The 13,067-nt window shown below is 34.1% G+C and overlaps 2 protein-coding genes across 4 annotated transcripts in view; one reads left to right on the top strand and one right to left on the bottom strand.

Annotated features, from left to right (window-relative positions):
• The window catches only part of LOC143223287 (protein disabled-like), a 59,522-nt gene extending 58,464 nt beyond the window's left edge, over positions 1 to 1,058 (bottom strand). The window contains exons 1-2 of one of the 3 annotated variants that reach the window (XM_076451079.1): positions 805 to 1,057; positions 462 to 550 (exon numbers count right to left, since the gene is read on the bottom strand). The gene's annotated coding sequence lies outside the window, so the exon portion shown is untranslated. Of the gene's footprint in view, positions 1 to 461; positions 551 to 804 lie in introns of all 3 variants that reach the window. The other 2 variants (XM_076451081.1, XM_076451078.1) reach the window with 2 other exon arrangements.
• A 5,057-nt stretch (positions 1,059 to 6,115) lies between these two features.
• LOC143223286 (spliceosome-associated protein CWC27 homolog) overlaps positions 6,116 to 13,067 on the top strand; it is a 52,080-nt gene continuing 45,128 nt past the window's right edge. The window contains exon 1 of the mRNA XM_076451077.1: positions 6,116 to 6,287. Within this exon, the coding sequence (XP_076307192.1) occupies positions 6,246 to 6,287 (42 nt within the window). The 5' untranslated portion in view covers positions 6,116 to 6,245. The remainder of the gene's footprint in view (positions 6,288 to 13,067) is intronic.

Here is a 13,067-nt window from a genome sequence, read left to right as displayed (position 1 = left end):
GGTCCTTGTCTACAAACATTGTTATATTTACAATGTTCACTTTGTTTGGAGTTGGATTCAAAAGAATTACCATCAACACAAAGGAGCACTGTACGATGTATCAGAGTATGGGATACATCCATGGCATAAACTCGAATCTCAATATTTTCTTGCTCAAAACCTTGGGAGAACACTTTTGTTTGCCACATCACTTTTCTCACTTTGATAAGTTGACATTAGTGTAAACTTTACAATAATCCCATTCATAAGCCTAGCGTTTATAATCTCCGCAGGTAATAAAATGAAATTTATTTTTTAATCCTACTTGTAACTTATTTAAGGAGTTTTGAAACTAAGTCTTAATTTTAAGCATTAAGCAAAAACCCTTTGGCCTAAAACTCTGTATATACTAGTATATCAGAAGGGTGTATAGTATAAATAAACAAACAATAACAAACTGTTATTGAAATTTCATTCCTTACAGTTTTGTTTTGACTTGTCGTTCGTGTATCTTCTTTGACTGCGAGATGTTTCGCAACGGAATTGGAGAAACTCGAAAGCTCAAAACAAGCTGGTTCGAAATAAAAAATTACTATAAAACGTTTTCTAAATTCTAGAGTATATTAATTATAAACTTCTTCACTTTGAAATCACTGAAAATATTTCCTAAATTTTCGCTAACATCCTATTAAAATTAGAACATGGTTTACATTAAAGTTTAAACATCCTGCTCACGAATTTTCGTGATAAACGTTGTGAACTCACAATTACTACATTATCCTACCAACAGTAATAGTATTAACAATAGTACATATACAACAGTACCTGTTCCTGGTTTCACTTTGGATATTTCAACCCGGATGCAAAATTTTAAATAATAATATGCTGACGCAGTTCTAAAATCATTTCCATTAATATTTAGTTTCTAGAATCACCATGTGAGTAGTATTAAAGTTAGTAATTGATACTTAATGAAAATAGAATAACTACTTATATGAAATTAAATGTAACAGTTATTTATCACTTCAAAAACTTAGAACGTTACTTTAAATTTTGCAATTCAGATCTGTTTATAATATTTCAAGTTCACGCCTCTTTCATCATCATATTTCAACCAATCCAAGCTGTCCATTTTTCTTCAATGACGCAACTTATGTGATTTGCTGATATAAAAAGCAAAGAAGAGTGGTACCTGATACGAGTGGTTACTCAAGAAGTATTGCTTCATTATTAGAATTATGTTTAGAGGCAAGTAATAAGATGTGTGTTTGTTTAGTTTCCTTGGAATTTCACGCAAAGCTATACGAGGACTATTTGCACTAGCCATCCCTAATTTAGCAGTGTAAGACTAGAGGGAAGGCAGCTAGTCATCACCACCCGTCGACAATTCTTGGACTACACTTTCACCAACGAATAGTAAGATTGATCGTAACATTATAACGCCACCACGGCTGAAAGGACGAACATATTTGGTGTGATGGGGATTCGAATCCGTGACCCTAGGATTACGAGTCGAGTGCCTGAACCACCTCGCCATTCGGGGCCTTAGTTATAGTCGAGCGTATTAATTATAGTTATGGATATTAGTCGAACATTGATCTCTAGTCATCGTTACTAAATATAGCTATGGTTGCTTGTTGTTTTTTTGCTATATGAAAACACACACTCACACCCTCTTGTAAATCTAAAGAAAAATGCTAAAATAAAACATCCCATTTAAGTTAAGATATTATTGCTAAATAAAACCTAAATATCCTAATGAAATCTTAGATCGTAGTTTGCTCAAAACACTTGAGATTGTGTGTAAGGTTTTGTGCAAATGCTATACTCTAAGCTGTTTTACGCTTAATATAAAAATATGCTAGATTTAATTGCTTAAGGCAATATAAACTTAAGAGTTGATGAATTCTTCCACTAGACTAAAACAAAAGTAATTAAAACATAACGGAAACATTTTCATTCATGTTTAATAATTACTGAATTGAGCAAATATACACATAAATAAAGAAAGCGTATTAAGAATTATTGCTACTGTAAACAAATGAAATACCATCAAACCCCTGCATGGTCTTTTTTTAAAAAGAAATTGGAGCTCTTTAGCACAAACATAAACTTGAATATGTCAATTATCTTACTTGAGACTAGTGACCTCACTTGGCTTGCAGAACGTGTGCAAACTAATAACATGACTTCTCACATATATTATTAATTTACCCACAAGAAGAGCTCAGTTTGCTAATTAAATACTAGTTTAATATTCCTGTAAGAAAAACATAAATAAACTTTTTCCCTACTTCGTAATCTTCTTGACACTTAGTGAAAGTTGAAGTATATAACAAACGTTTTCCAAAAAAGAAATTGTAAAATTAATGTGTGCTGGTGATTTTTTATAGCAACGCCACATCGCGCTATCTGCTGTATATATATAAAAAAAAAACATATCGAATTTTATTCAGATAGTGCTCAAAAAGATGAAACAACGTACTCTCCTCCCCACGTCGTTCGCATCCCCGTCGCGCCAAACATGCTCGCCCTTTCAGCCGTGGGGGCGTTATAAAGTGACAATCAATCCCCCTATTTGTTGGTAAAAGAGTAGCCCAAGAATTGGCGGTGGATGGTGATGACTAGTTGCCTTCCCTCTATTCTTACACTGCTAAATTAGGAACAGCTAGCGCAGATAGCTCTCGAGTAGCTTTGCGCGAAATTCAAAAAACCAAAAAAAAACAACCTTCCAACATCACTTGTTCACCAATATATAAAACTGAAATGTCAAGTAGGAAGCGAAACAAATGCATCACAATTTTCATCCACCTTCTTTAGGACAGGGTAGTCTAAAAATCACGCTTCCAAATAAATTATACTTTACTACAAAATATAAGAAAAATATCCTTTAAGGCCAAAACCTGAAATGAAATATTTTAACACACGTATTTCAAAACAACCCACTAACATATGATGGGATGCTATAATACATAATACACAACCCCCTTCCAACACGTGGTCAGCTATCGGTCAGTTACTTCTTTCTTTCTTTGTGAACCTGACGATGACCGATGAAGGTCTAAACGTTATTCGCTCCTCCGCATAAAAAAAATCCCAACACAAACCAGCCGTTTTTACATATAAATTAGCATCCAATTTACTCTCCTAGTTATGTACACTATTAACTTATGCCATATTGAATCGGGAAAGTGTGTCATTACTATAGTAATCAATATAGGCCACTTCCAGAAATTGTATTTTGATAGAAATGGTCTGATAATGTGGTGATATCTGTGAATGATGAACTCAACAGAATACCAATGATAAAAATGCTGATGTCCAAGTGAGTATGACAGATCTTGCATCAGAGTTGATGGTGTTTTCACTTTTTTGTAAAATTTATTGCCTACAGTATGTTTCATTGTGAAAACTGAAGTATTATTCTATCCACAAAGTGCTGTTTCTTAAAATAATGCTTGGTAGGCCTATAATCATAGCTAACTTCATAACTTTAGGTCTAAAAATTCTGATCAAATTCTCGTATTATCATTCAAAGTTTGTCTACTGGTTGTGTTCCCACTGATTGATTAACTTTACGTTGCACAATAAATATTCTCAAGCATTAGTAGCTTTTGACAGATCAACTTAGATATTTACTGTACATCATTGCCACAATAACCTATACAAACTACTTTGGTCGTTATGTTAAGTTAACATGCTCTTATCTATGGACAGTGAAATTCAACGGACTTTACCAGCCTTCTGTTATAAATAATTTATAGTAGAATTAAGCTGAACTAGACTATTTAACCAAAATTCGCTTAAACAATATTACCGTTCATTTTCACCACTTTATATATCAAAACACCTTCAAACAAATTAGAGTCAAATACAAGTTTCAACAATAATTGTGCGTTCACTGTTTGTGATATCCTCCAACCATGGACTGCTGAGATATTGTGTCGCCTCATACAAGTTAATCCATTTGTCACCACAATAAAGTAAACGTAGGTAACTTCAGAGAAATTTATCACCCAAGCCACTTTTTGCGCTTGTGAAGAATGTAGTTGGGCGCACAACTGCAGCTTATTGGGGAGAAGTGCCACTACTTTGATAAAGGAATGCGAGTTTTATATGGAGAATCATTCTAACACAAAGAAAGACTCGCGATACTCTTTAAGTTGTTGGTTTCTCGAACAATAAAATTTTTTATCTGTTATGCTAGTGATTATACAATGGAGTGGGTACATGGTTTCTTACATTACTATATGGAGGTAGGAAAGTAACGGTTGTTAAAACCCTTCAGTCACATTTGACATGACTAAACAATGTATTAGCTAATATGACGATTCGTTGTAGCCACAATAATCAGAAGGTGGTCATTGGCTTTTCAGTTCATCAAGAGATCTTTGCTGCACCACTTCATGCACTCTATCATCTGACCCATCAAACACAATCAGATAAATGCTCTATCATCTTTTTCCCGAAAGCTCTATAGGTCTTGATATTTGATTCCTAGCCAAGTCAGTGAACAAACCTTTACAGTGCATAACTCAGAGACTAACTGGCGTTGAAAGTAGTTCTTTGATACATGTGAATATATAAAGGAGTACTAAAACATGTTACTCATCGTTCTGCCAGCAAAAGAGAGAAGGACTTTGCTAAAGTGACTACCAGTAGATAAGGGAATACTTGGTAAAGTAATCAATGATGTCTAGTATGTACGATTTACCTACATTGGTCTCCAGGAGAAAATTGACAATACCCAAGGCTATTCTCTGGAAGAGAGAATAGACAGTTGTTTGGTGTTTAAACAGGCTTTATCTTTGCGCTACACATATCATGCAGTGTTTTCACCACCACTGTTAGTTAGTTGAATCATTATTTGATGTTGGAACATAGTCCTGAGAACATCCTGGTGATTCTAGTTCTTCTGTTATGCAGAGTCCGGAGAATTTGCTCCACAGTTTAATTCCTCTGCCTAATGGTACAAATGCCACAGACGTTATTCACATACATTCAATTACTCAGTCTGTGCTGGATACAATTTAATTTTCTGCAAGGCATGTAATGCCCCCCTTAATTATGTTTTTTTCAATAACTTTTCTCATAACTTTTTAGGGACTAGTTTTGGCATCCATTTTCCAGTGAAATCACCTATTTGGTGGCTCTGCATTGTGACATTTGAAATGAATTTTCTTCAACTTGGTGATTTGGAACAAGACATTCAATAAATGAATAAAATTTCATTGTGTTGAAAATTAGTCTGTCTGCATAATCGTGTTGTACCCTTCGACTATATGTTATAATCATGTCATATTCCTACAAGTTGTTATCTAACCTGCAATCATTACCTCTAAATTTTTTACATTCATAGCTACTCTGTAATCCACCAAGAAGGTGAACTTTCTGGTACGCAACTAAAATCCAGATCGTTTCACAAGTACTACAACTGCAATTTATATTTGATACAGGATGAAACATGACATAATATCAGCAAGTTCAAAGTATGAATTTAATGGCTCGTGTTTCCTAGCTTACTGCTACAAAAACGCGCTCCGATCTTTGAGACATTGGATTACTATAGGAATAGCTTGGTAGCAAATCCTATTTCATTCAGACAAGATTAGCTTAAGAGTTTGCAGTAGGATGATATTTACTTTGAAATGTCGCACGAAATTAGAAACGACTGTGTCCATGTAGCCCTTTTTGAGCTTTGCATGAAATTGAGAAAACAAAGTATCTGTTATCTTTAATTTAAAGTTTTACCTAAACATTTTATTCAGATACGTGCTTATAAAATAGGTTCCCTTACCCTCATAAATATACCCCTTTACACGTTATACCATGGTGTAATGACTTTGTTCGTAATTATTTAGTACATATAATCTTATATGTAAAAATATTATAAGTTATTATTATAGGACAGTTATTGCTGCTAAAAGACCACTGAAATTACTTGTCAATGTTCTTTCAACTCAAATATTTATTATTACACTTCGCGCGTTTATGATCTTTTGTGTATAAATACGAAGTGTAAATAAATAAATAAATTAATTTTGTTGAAATTATATATATAGTTACATATAGCTGTTTCAAAATAAATTCCTTCATCTATATGAATATATCAGCAAAAAATTAAAGTTAACCGTTGTGTGGCAGCACTTACCTTATTAAAAAACTTTAAGCTTCGTTGATTTACGAATTTAGGAGATAAAACTGTTGTTTAAATTTCGTGTTTAAATGTGAGTAATTTATATCTGTGTTAAAATAAAAATTTTGAAATGAGTAACATATACATCCAAGAACCCCCCACTAATGGAAAGGTAAGTACTGATTTCGTGTAAACTGTAAAACTAACAATGTGTAACTGACAACTACAACTTTACAAGTAAAATAGTAATTTTAATAATATTGAAGTCACAACTTTTGTTTTTCATATGAGAAAAAACACATTTATTAATAAGTTTTAAATTAAATCCTTTACTATTAAAATACAATTGAATTTAAATATTTATTTAGTTTTACACTACAGACACTGAGACATTGAACTGCAACATGTTTTTCTCTTGAAGAATGTAAATTTATATTATAAGGAGTTTATATACTAATTTATCACGTTTCATATTTAGTAGTAGTTAATGCAGGTACCATATTTACCAGTGTATATCAACACCTTGGAGTTATTGAGAAAGCTATATTTATATGTATAGTATAATCTCTATTGTCAAGTAAACCAAGGTTGTTACTTTTGTAAAGACATTCATAGAAATTATTCTTAAACTGTGCTAATATGCTTTATGGAGTAACCAGTGCAATAATAAGTGTGATTTATTTTATGTTCTTCAAACATTACTTTTTATTGATATAAACAATATTTAAGTATGATGGATGAGATCAATAAATTTCAAATAACAAATGCCTTGATTAATTGTGACTTGCTTGTGAGATAAATAACTTCTAATTATGAAGAATCGAGACAAATGATACATGACAAATATGTTATTGTAACACAAGTGGTGGCATGATGTCAATGCAGTTACTCAAGAAGACACACAAAAGTAAAAAGAACAACATAGTTTAAATTAAATTTGTTATTAACTGCAGAGTTGTTATGGGAACTCTAATCTATGAACCTGTGTATAAGACAAGGAGCAAAATCAGGCATTGTTTTGAGAGTAAAAAGTTGAAGCCCTGTTCTTTATTCATAAGACTTCAAGTCTTCCAGCTGAATGTCTCTGGTTGATGTTACATCTTTACCACAAAACCATGAATTACATCTTAAATCACTTTATTCTATAGTGATGTGAAAATTCTAATTCTCTTTCTATCCAGTTGTATTTTCTTTATAGCTGTTTCCAAAACTATATTTTATTAGTAAATTGTCAAATCAGGTGATGTGACATCGAATTTTGTTACTTGGAATACAGAGAAAATATGTCCCCTAGTGGGACAATGGTAAGTCTGTGGACTTGCAACACTGAAATCTAGAGTTTGATTCCTCTTGGTAAACACAGCATTTATCCAAAAGAAATCTTAAAAAAAATTGACTGGTACACTGTCTAAATGTGAGACTGCTTTGTATTGTACAGAAATGAAGATATGAACATTTAAAAAACATTCTCTCTGCAAATTACACCTCAGAGTTTTACCAAATATCAGAAATATTAAGCTAAACATTGCTGAAATAGAGTATGAATTGTTATAATTTTATGTGAATTTTGAAATTTGTCAACATATAAAATTGAATATGGCCAAACAAATAGATTCAGTTTGGAAAAGCTGTAGCAATAGAATATGAAAATTGGAAGAAATCCCATGTCTTCACTCTGAAAGTTATCTTATAATTTCAACAAGCTCAGTTTTTACTCTTAAGAATTTCTTTGATAATCTTTCATTTAACTTCAGATCTTGCTAAGTAATACAGCCCAATGGAGTCATGTGTCTATTTCTATCTCTAAACTTCTCAAGTAATACTTTATACTTTTCAAGCACTTCTTCCAATTTAAATCTTCGACTGCCACTTGTTCCTACATTCACTACCATAAATGTATGGTTCTTGGTACCAACTAAACTGTCAACATAATATATAATATCCACTTCATTAGTGTATATATAGCAAATTATAATCTCAGTATTTATACTTTCCATACTAAAAGCAACTCTGCCAGTGTACTTACTGAGAGTTTACCACTATGTATACCTCTTAAACATCTTCTTCCTCATAGGAAGCATCAAAACATTAATATCTATTGGTGCTTTAATGGTATTTGAACATGCTTCTGGAATATTAACTATTTATTACTGTACATTATTGTGAATATAACTGGTGGATTATTTGATATAACTTGTTACCTATGAGCACCAAGTAGTATCATTTAACTAGTTAATCAAAATTAAGATTAAATCTCTGAATGTCCTGAAAATATTCAACTAATGTTCCAGTCATGAGAATTTTATTTAAGATGACATGAAAGAAACTATTTCATATATGATAAACACAAGGTTTTAAAACTGTTAGATTACTCAAAATGTTTCAACAAATATTGTCCTATTTACAATGTATCATTCGAGACATCCTCACTCCAGGAACACATCAATACATAAAAAATGTTGTCATTACTGGCATTCACTCTCAGCCTGGCATGGCCATGTGGTTAAGACTCTCTATTCATAATCCGAGGGTTGTGGTTTCTAATCCCTGTCACACCAAACATGCTTGTCCTTTCAGCTGTGGGGGCATAATAATGTGATGGTCAATCCCACTATTTGTTGATAAAAGAGTAGCCCAAGATTTGGCAGTGGGTGGTGATGACTAGTTGTCTTCCATTTAGTCTTACACTGCAAAATTAGGGATGGCTAGTGCAAATAGCCCTCATGTAGCTTTGTGCAAAATTCAAAACAAACCAAACCATTCCCTCTCTTGTTTCTATCTTGGAACTCTCGCAGTTTAGGTTTATTTCTGACGAAGTACCTTACTTCAACTTGTATACAGTAGTTATTCTTTTTACGGTGCTGCTGTATATTTGCAAACAATTTTTGCATACCACAAGCCTTTTATTCCCATGCACCCATTGATTCACATGGTTTTTAACTGATTCTCACATGTAATTTATCATGTAACAAACCTTCACCAGTAAAAGCATCTGGGCTATTCTATCTAATTAACTCATTCTATTTTATAGTGCCTGTGCTCAGATGTTTTGTTTGTGCTGTTTTCAAGATATTTTTTTTTATCTTTGTATCAATTTACTTCTTATCAGGTTTATTATTTATTATCTAGTACTACTAAGTTGTAACTTGTTCTGCTGAAGTGGAATTAATTTACATTTCTACCCAGTTATGGAACTTAGTCATTAATCACAAACTTTTTTGTACTTTTTATATCTTTTTACCAACATAATTGTGTTTAGTTATTTATTTTGAATTATAAATTTTAAAGTTCAAGTTATCACTTCAGAGATTATACTTTCTACCAGCACATTTACACAGGCTTCAGGTGGAGAGACTGTGACTATGGAATTATCAGCAATTACTTCTTTAGAGATTGTATTCTTAAGATGGTTGGTATGTTTATTAAAACTGTAATTAAAAGAAAGTACAATGTTTGGACCTTCTAAGGTCATGTTGATACATTTTTAATTCAAGTGGGTTTCTCATCATGACAAATGTCAAGAGATTGTTACTTGAACCATCCTTCTTCTCTTGATGATGCCCATTTTCTTCCTGAAGAAACCAAACCAACTTGAGATGATGAAGCATTTGACAACCTTTATCCTTCACTTGAATTTGCTATGTCTTCCCAAGTTCATACTGTGGGATCAACTAGGCCTCATATAGCCTTTTTTGGAAATTATTTTACAAGTATCCTTCAATTTCCTATAATCCCTTCCCTTCCTTGTTTTATGATACTCCTTTCTCTCAGTATTTTGCTTCCCTCTTCCCCTGATATTTATGCTCATGCTGAGCATTTTGTATCTCAGTTATGTGAGAGTACTAGCATACCTTGCTATCCATAGGCTTGGATCAGTTTGCTTTAGCCTGCTATCAGGCTGATTTTCCATTTATTGATTCTCAGCATATAGAAGCAGTTTTACCTGTTTGGAGGGATGGACCCTGATTATCTTTTATGTTAATCCCAATGCCCAGTTTATTTGTCTTTGTCTTATCCTTATGTCTACCCTATAGTACATGTCCACCATCCATCTCTTCTCTGAGGTTTTCAGGGAATACATTCACTCTATTTACATCCATGTTGGACTTTGGCTCTTTCTTTGGTGCTAGTTTGCTTTATTATGGAGTTGTTTCTCTTCCTCTTGTAGGCTTTTTATCCAAGTTTTTGGATGACCAAGGTAGATATCTCAAATTTTTATTTCTATTTCTGTATCTTTTTTGATGAGATGCTATCTTTGGTTTGTTTATCATTGAGTAGTTTATCAATTCTGCTCTTCTTTTCAGTCTTTCTTTGACACTGTATGTCTTTTGTTGCATGGTCAAGGCTTTGGTCAAATATATGCACACTTGTGGATTGTGCTTACACCATTTTATGGATTACTGGTTACTGTAGTCCACCAAGCACACTCTGTGGGTGTTTTTTCACAATGCATTCTCCTTCTTGACTCCATTTGATAGAGCTGGCAAGTTTCAGTATGCTTAGTGCTTTTCCTAGCTCTTTTGGGATGTGGTCTTTTATGGTAACACTTATCCTTATGGTCATGCTTATAAGAGATTTCTTCAATAGACTCCATGACCAATGCAACCTTTCATGGGATCCCTTGAATATTCTTATTTCCTTTACTCCTTCCACCATAGATGATTTGCATTGATGGTTGGACAAGACTCATGTCAAGGAGTGTTCCACTTCCTCTCTCTTTGCCAAGATTTACATATTTTCATGGATGCTATGCTTCACAGCTGGGTACATGGATTGAACACCACATTATTTCAGATCAATGGTTTCTGACCAGACAGTCTTACTATATCAATATTCTTGCTATAGCAAGTAGTTTCATTTTTAGGATGTTCCATTTGCCATCCTCCATGGAGATTTATCAGTATAAATGGAACATTTTCACTGTTGGTCTTTTGGTTGGGGATTTTCCATTGTTCATCTCATATTTCTTATTATCATGGATTCCTTCACTTGGTATTTCTACTCAAGATGTATTCCTGTATGTGGTGAGGGGACCTCACAGAGAAGGATCTGTACTTTCAGTTTATCTCATCCAGGATCTAAACATCCACTTGTATGTTTCTTGTGTGTGACAACCCATGAAAGGGAGGAGAGGATCCTGGTGATTGAGGGGTCCAATACCAGTATGCCATATTGGCCTTGAATTCCTGTAGACTGGTGTTCTTGGAATGGTCCCCCAGGTTTAATCAGCTTGTTCTGTTGGGCTAGAGTCAACTGAGTACCAGTGTTGGGCATTCTCAACAAATGTTGTGGACATTGTGTCAGATGTTGATGTTTGAGTATGATGCTCATGAAACTCTGGCATTGCTGCAGTGTTTTTCTTTGGCAATGTAGTGCATTCCTTCATAGGGTTCCATGGTAGGTGGGGTCAGTGGGCACTGAAATTTCTTCTATTTATTATGAATATTCTAATCAATGAAATTAATAATAAAATGAAAGTATAACAATAAATGGAAGATGACCACACATAGATGACTCTGTTGCCCAGCTACCATCTCTGTGATTATAATCATCTATTTACTACAGTGGAACTCAAGTTTGCTCCTCATCAGTCTGGCAAGTACATCATTTGGACCTGATGATGTTTACTAAGAGATGCTGTGCCATTTCTCTCCTGCCACTATTGCTATTATTTTGATTGTTTTTAACTGGATCTGGCAGGAGAATGTTTTTGCTTGACACTGTGTATTGTCCTCCCTCTTTGTAAGTCTGGGAAGGATCCATAGATTCCTTCTAACTATCATCCAGTTACTTTGACAAACTGTCTCTGTAAGGTGTTAGAGAGAATGGTTAATGCTTATCTTATTTGGTTCCTTGAATCAAACAACCTTCTCTTGCCCACCCAGTGTGGGTTTTAATGACAGTGCTCCACTGTGAACCACCTAAATCAACTTGAAACATTGATCAGAGAAGCCTTTCTTGAGTGACAGCATCTTGTTTCTATATTCTTTGACCTTGAGAAGGCTTATGATACTATGTGGAGGTACGGCATTTTGTGAGACCTCCACTTGTATGTTTAACGGACTGGTGATTGCAAGTCTGTGTAGGTTTGACATCTTCCCTCAAGACTGTGTTGAGTGTTAGATTTTTCAATATGAAGATGAATGCTATCACTGCATAACTTTCTCCTACCATTGCAAATGGGTCCTATGTTGATGACTTCTAAATCTCATGTCAGTCATCAAGCATGAGGTTTATTGAGTTGGACCTTGTTCACCATCTGGTGCTTTCTTGGAGTTTGTACACCAAGTCTCATGAACTTCCTTTTCACCACTGTTGCTCACAACTTTTTTTACTTTACACTTAAAAACTTTGATCTTTACCACAGCATCCCACACTGAGGTTGTGTCTTCCCTTCTCAGTGGGCTGTTTTTTATAATAGATGGTCTGTCATTCTTCTTTTTGGCCTTTGTGTCCAGGCACAGATGGCAGAATTGAGACTGTCTTTGGATGATGATGCTGTTTCATCCAGTCAGGGATTATTATTATCCCCACCTGTGACCCTTTTTTAGTCATCTGAGGAAGGCAGATACTCTTAATTGGAAGTGCCATCTTCTATTTTCTTTTGAACCATTCCCATTATTTGGATGGTTTATAATGAGGTGACTCTGTAGGCTCTGCCAGTTTGTTGTGGTTCAGTGGTTGCATACAAGATACCTTCTACAGTCTCTTTGTTCAGTGCTGAGTTTTATGCCATTTCTATTGTCCTGGATCATCTGGAAACTATGCAGTACATCAACTATACTATTTATACTAACTCTTTTAGCTTTCCACTGACTCTGGAATTGTTTTACATTAGTTCTTGCACTATTCTTGTTGATATTCAAAAGTGACTGGCCTGTTTTCCTTGTTTTCTGTTTTTATCCAGTTTTTCTTGATACCAGGCCATGTGGATATTTGCAGGAATAAATTG

The sequence above is a fragment of the Tachypleus tridentatus genome, chromosome 8 (genome assembly GCF_004210375.1).
Source record: "Tachypleus tridentatus isolate NWPU-2018 chromosome 8, ASM421037v1, whole genome shotgun sequence".
Lineage (NCBI taxonomy): Eukaryota > Metazoa > Arthropoda > Merostomata > Xiphosura > Limulidae > Tachypleus > Tachypleus tridentatus.
Note: the sequence above shows the minus strand (reverse complement) of the source record. Positions and strands in the feature narration are given on the sequence as shown.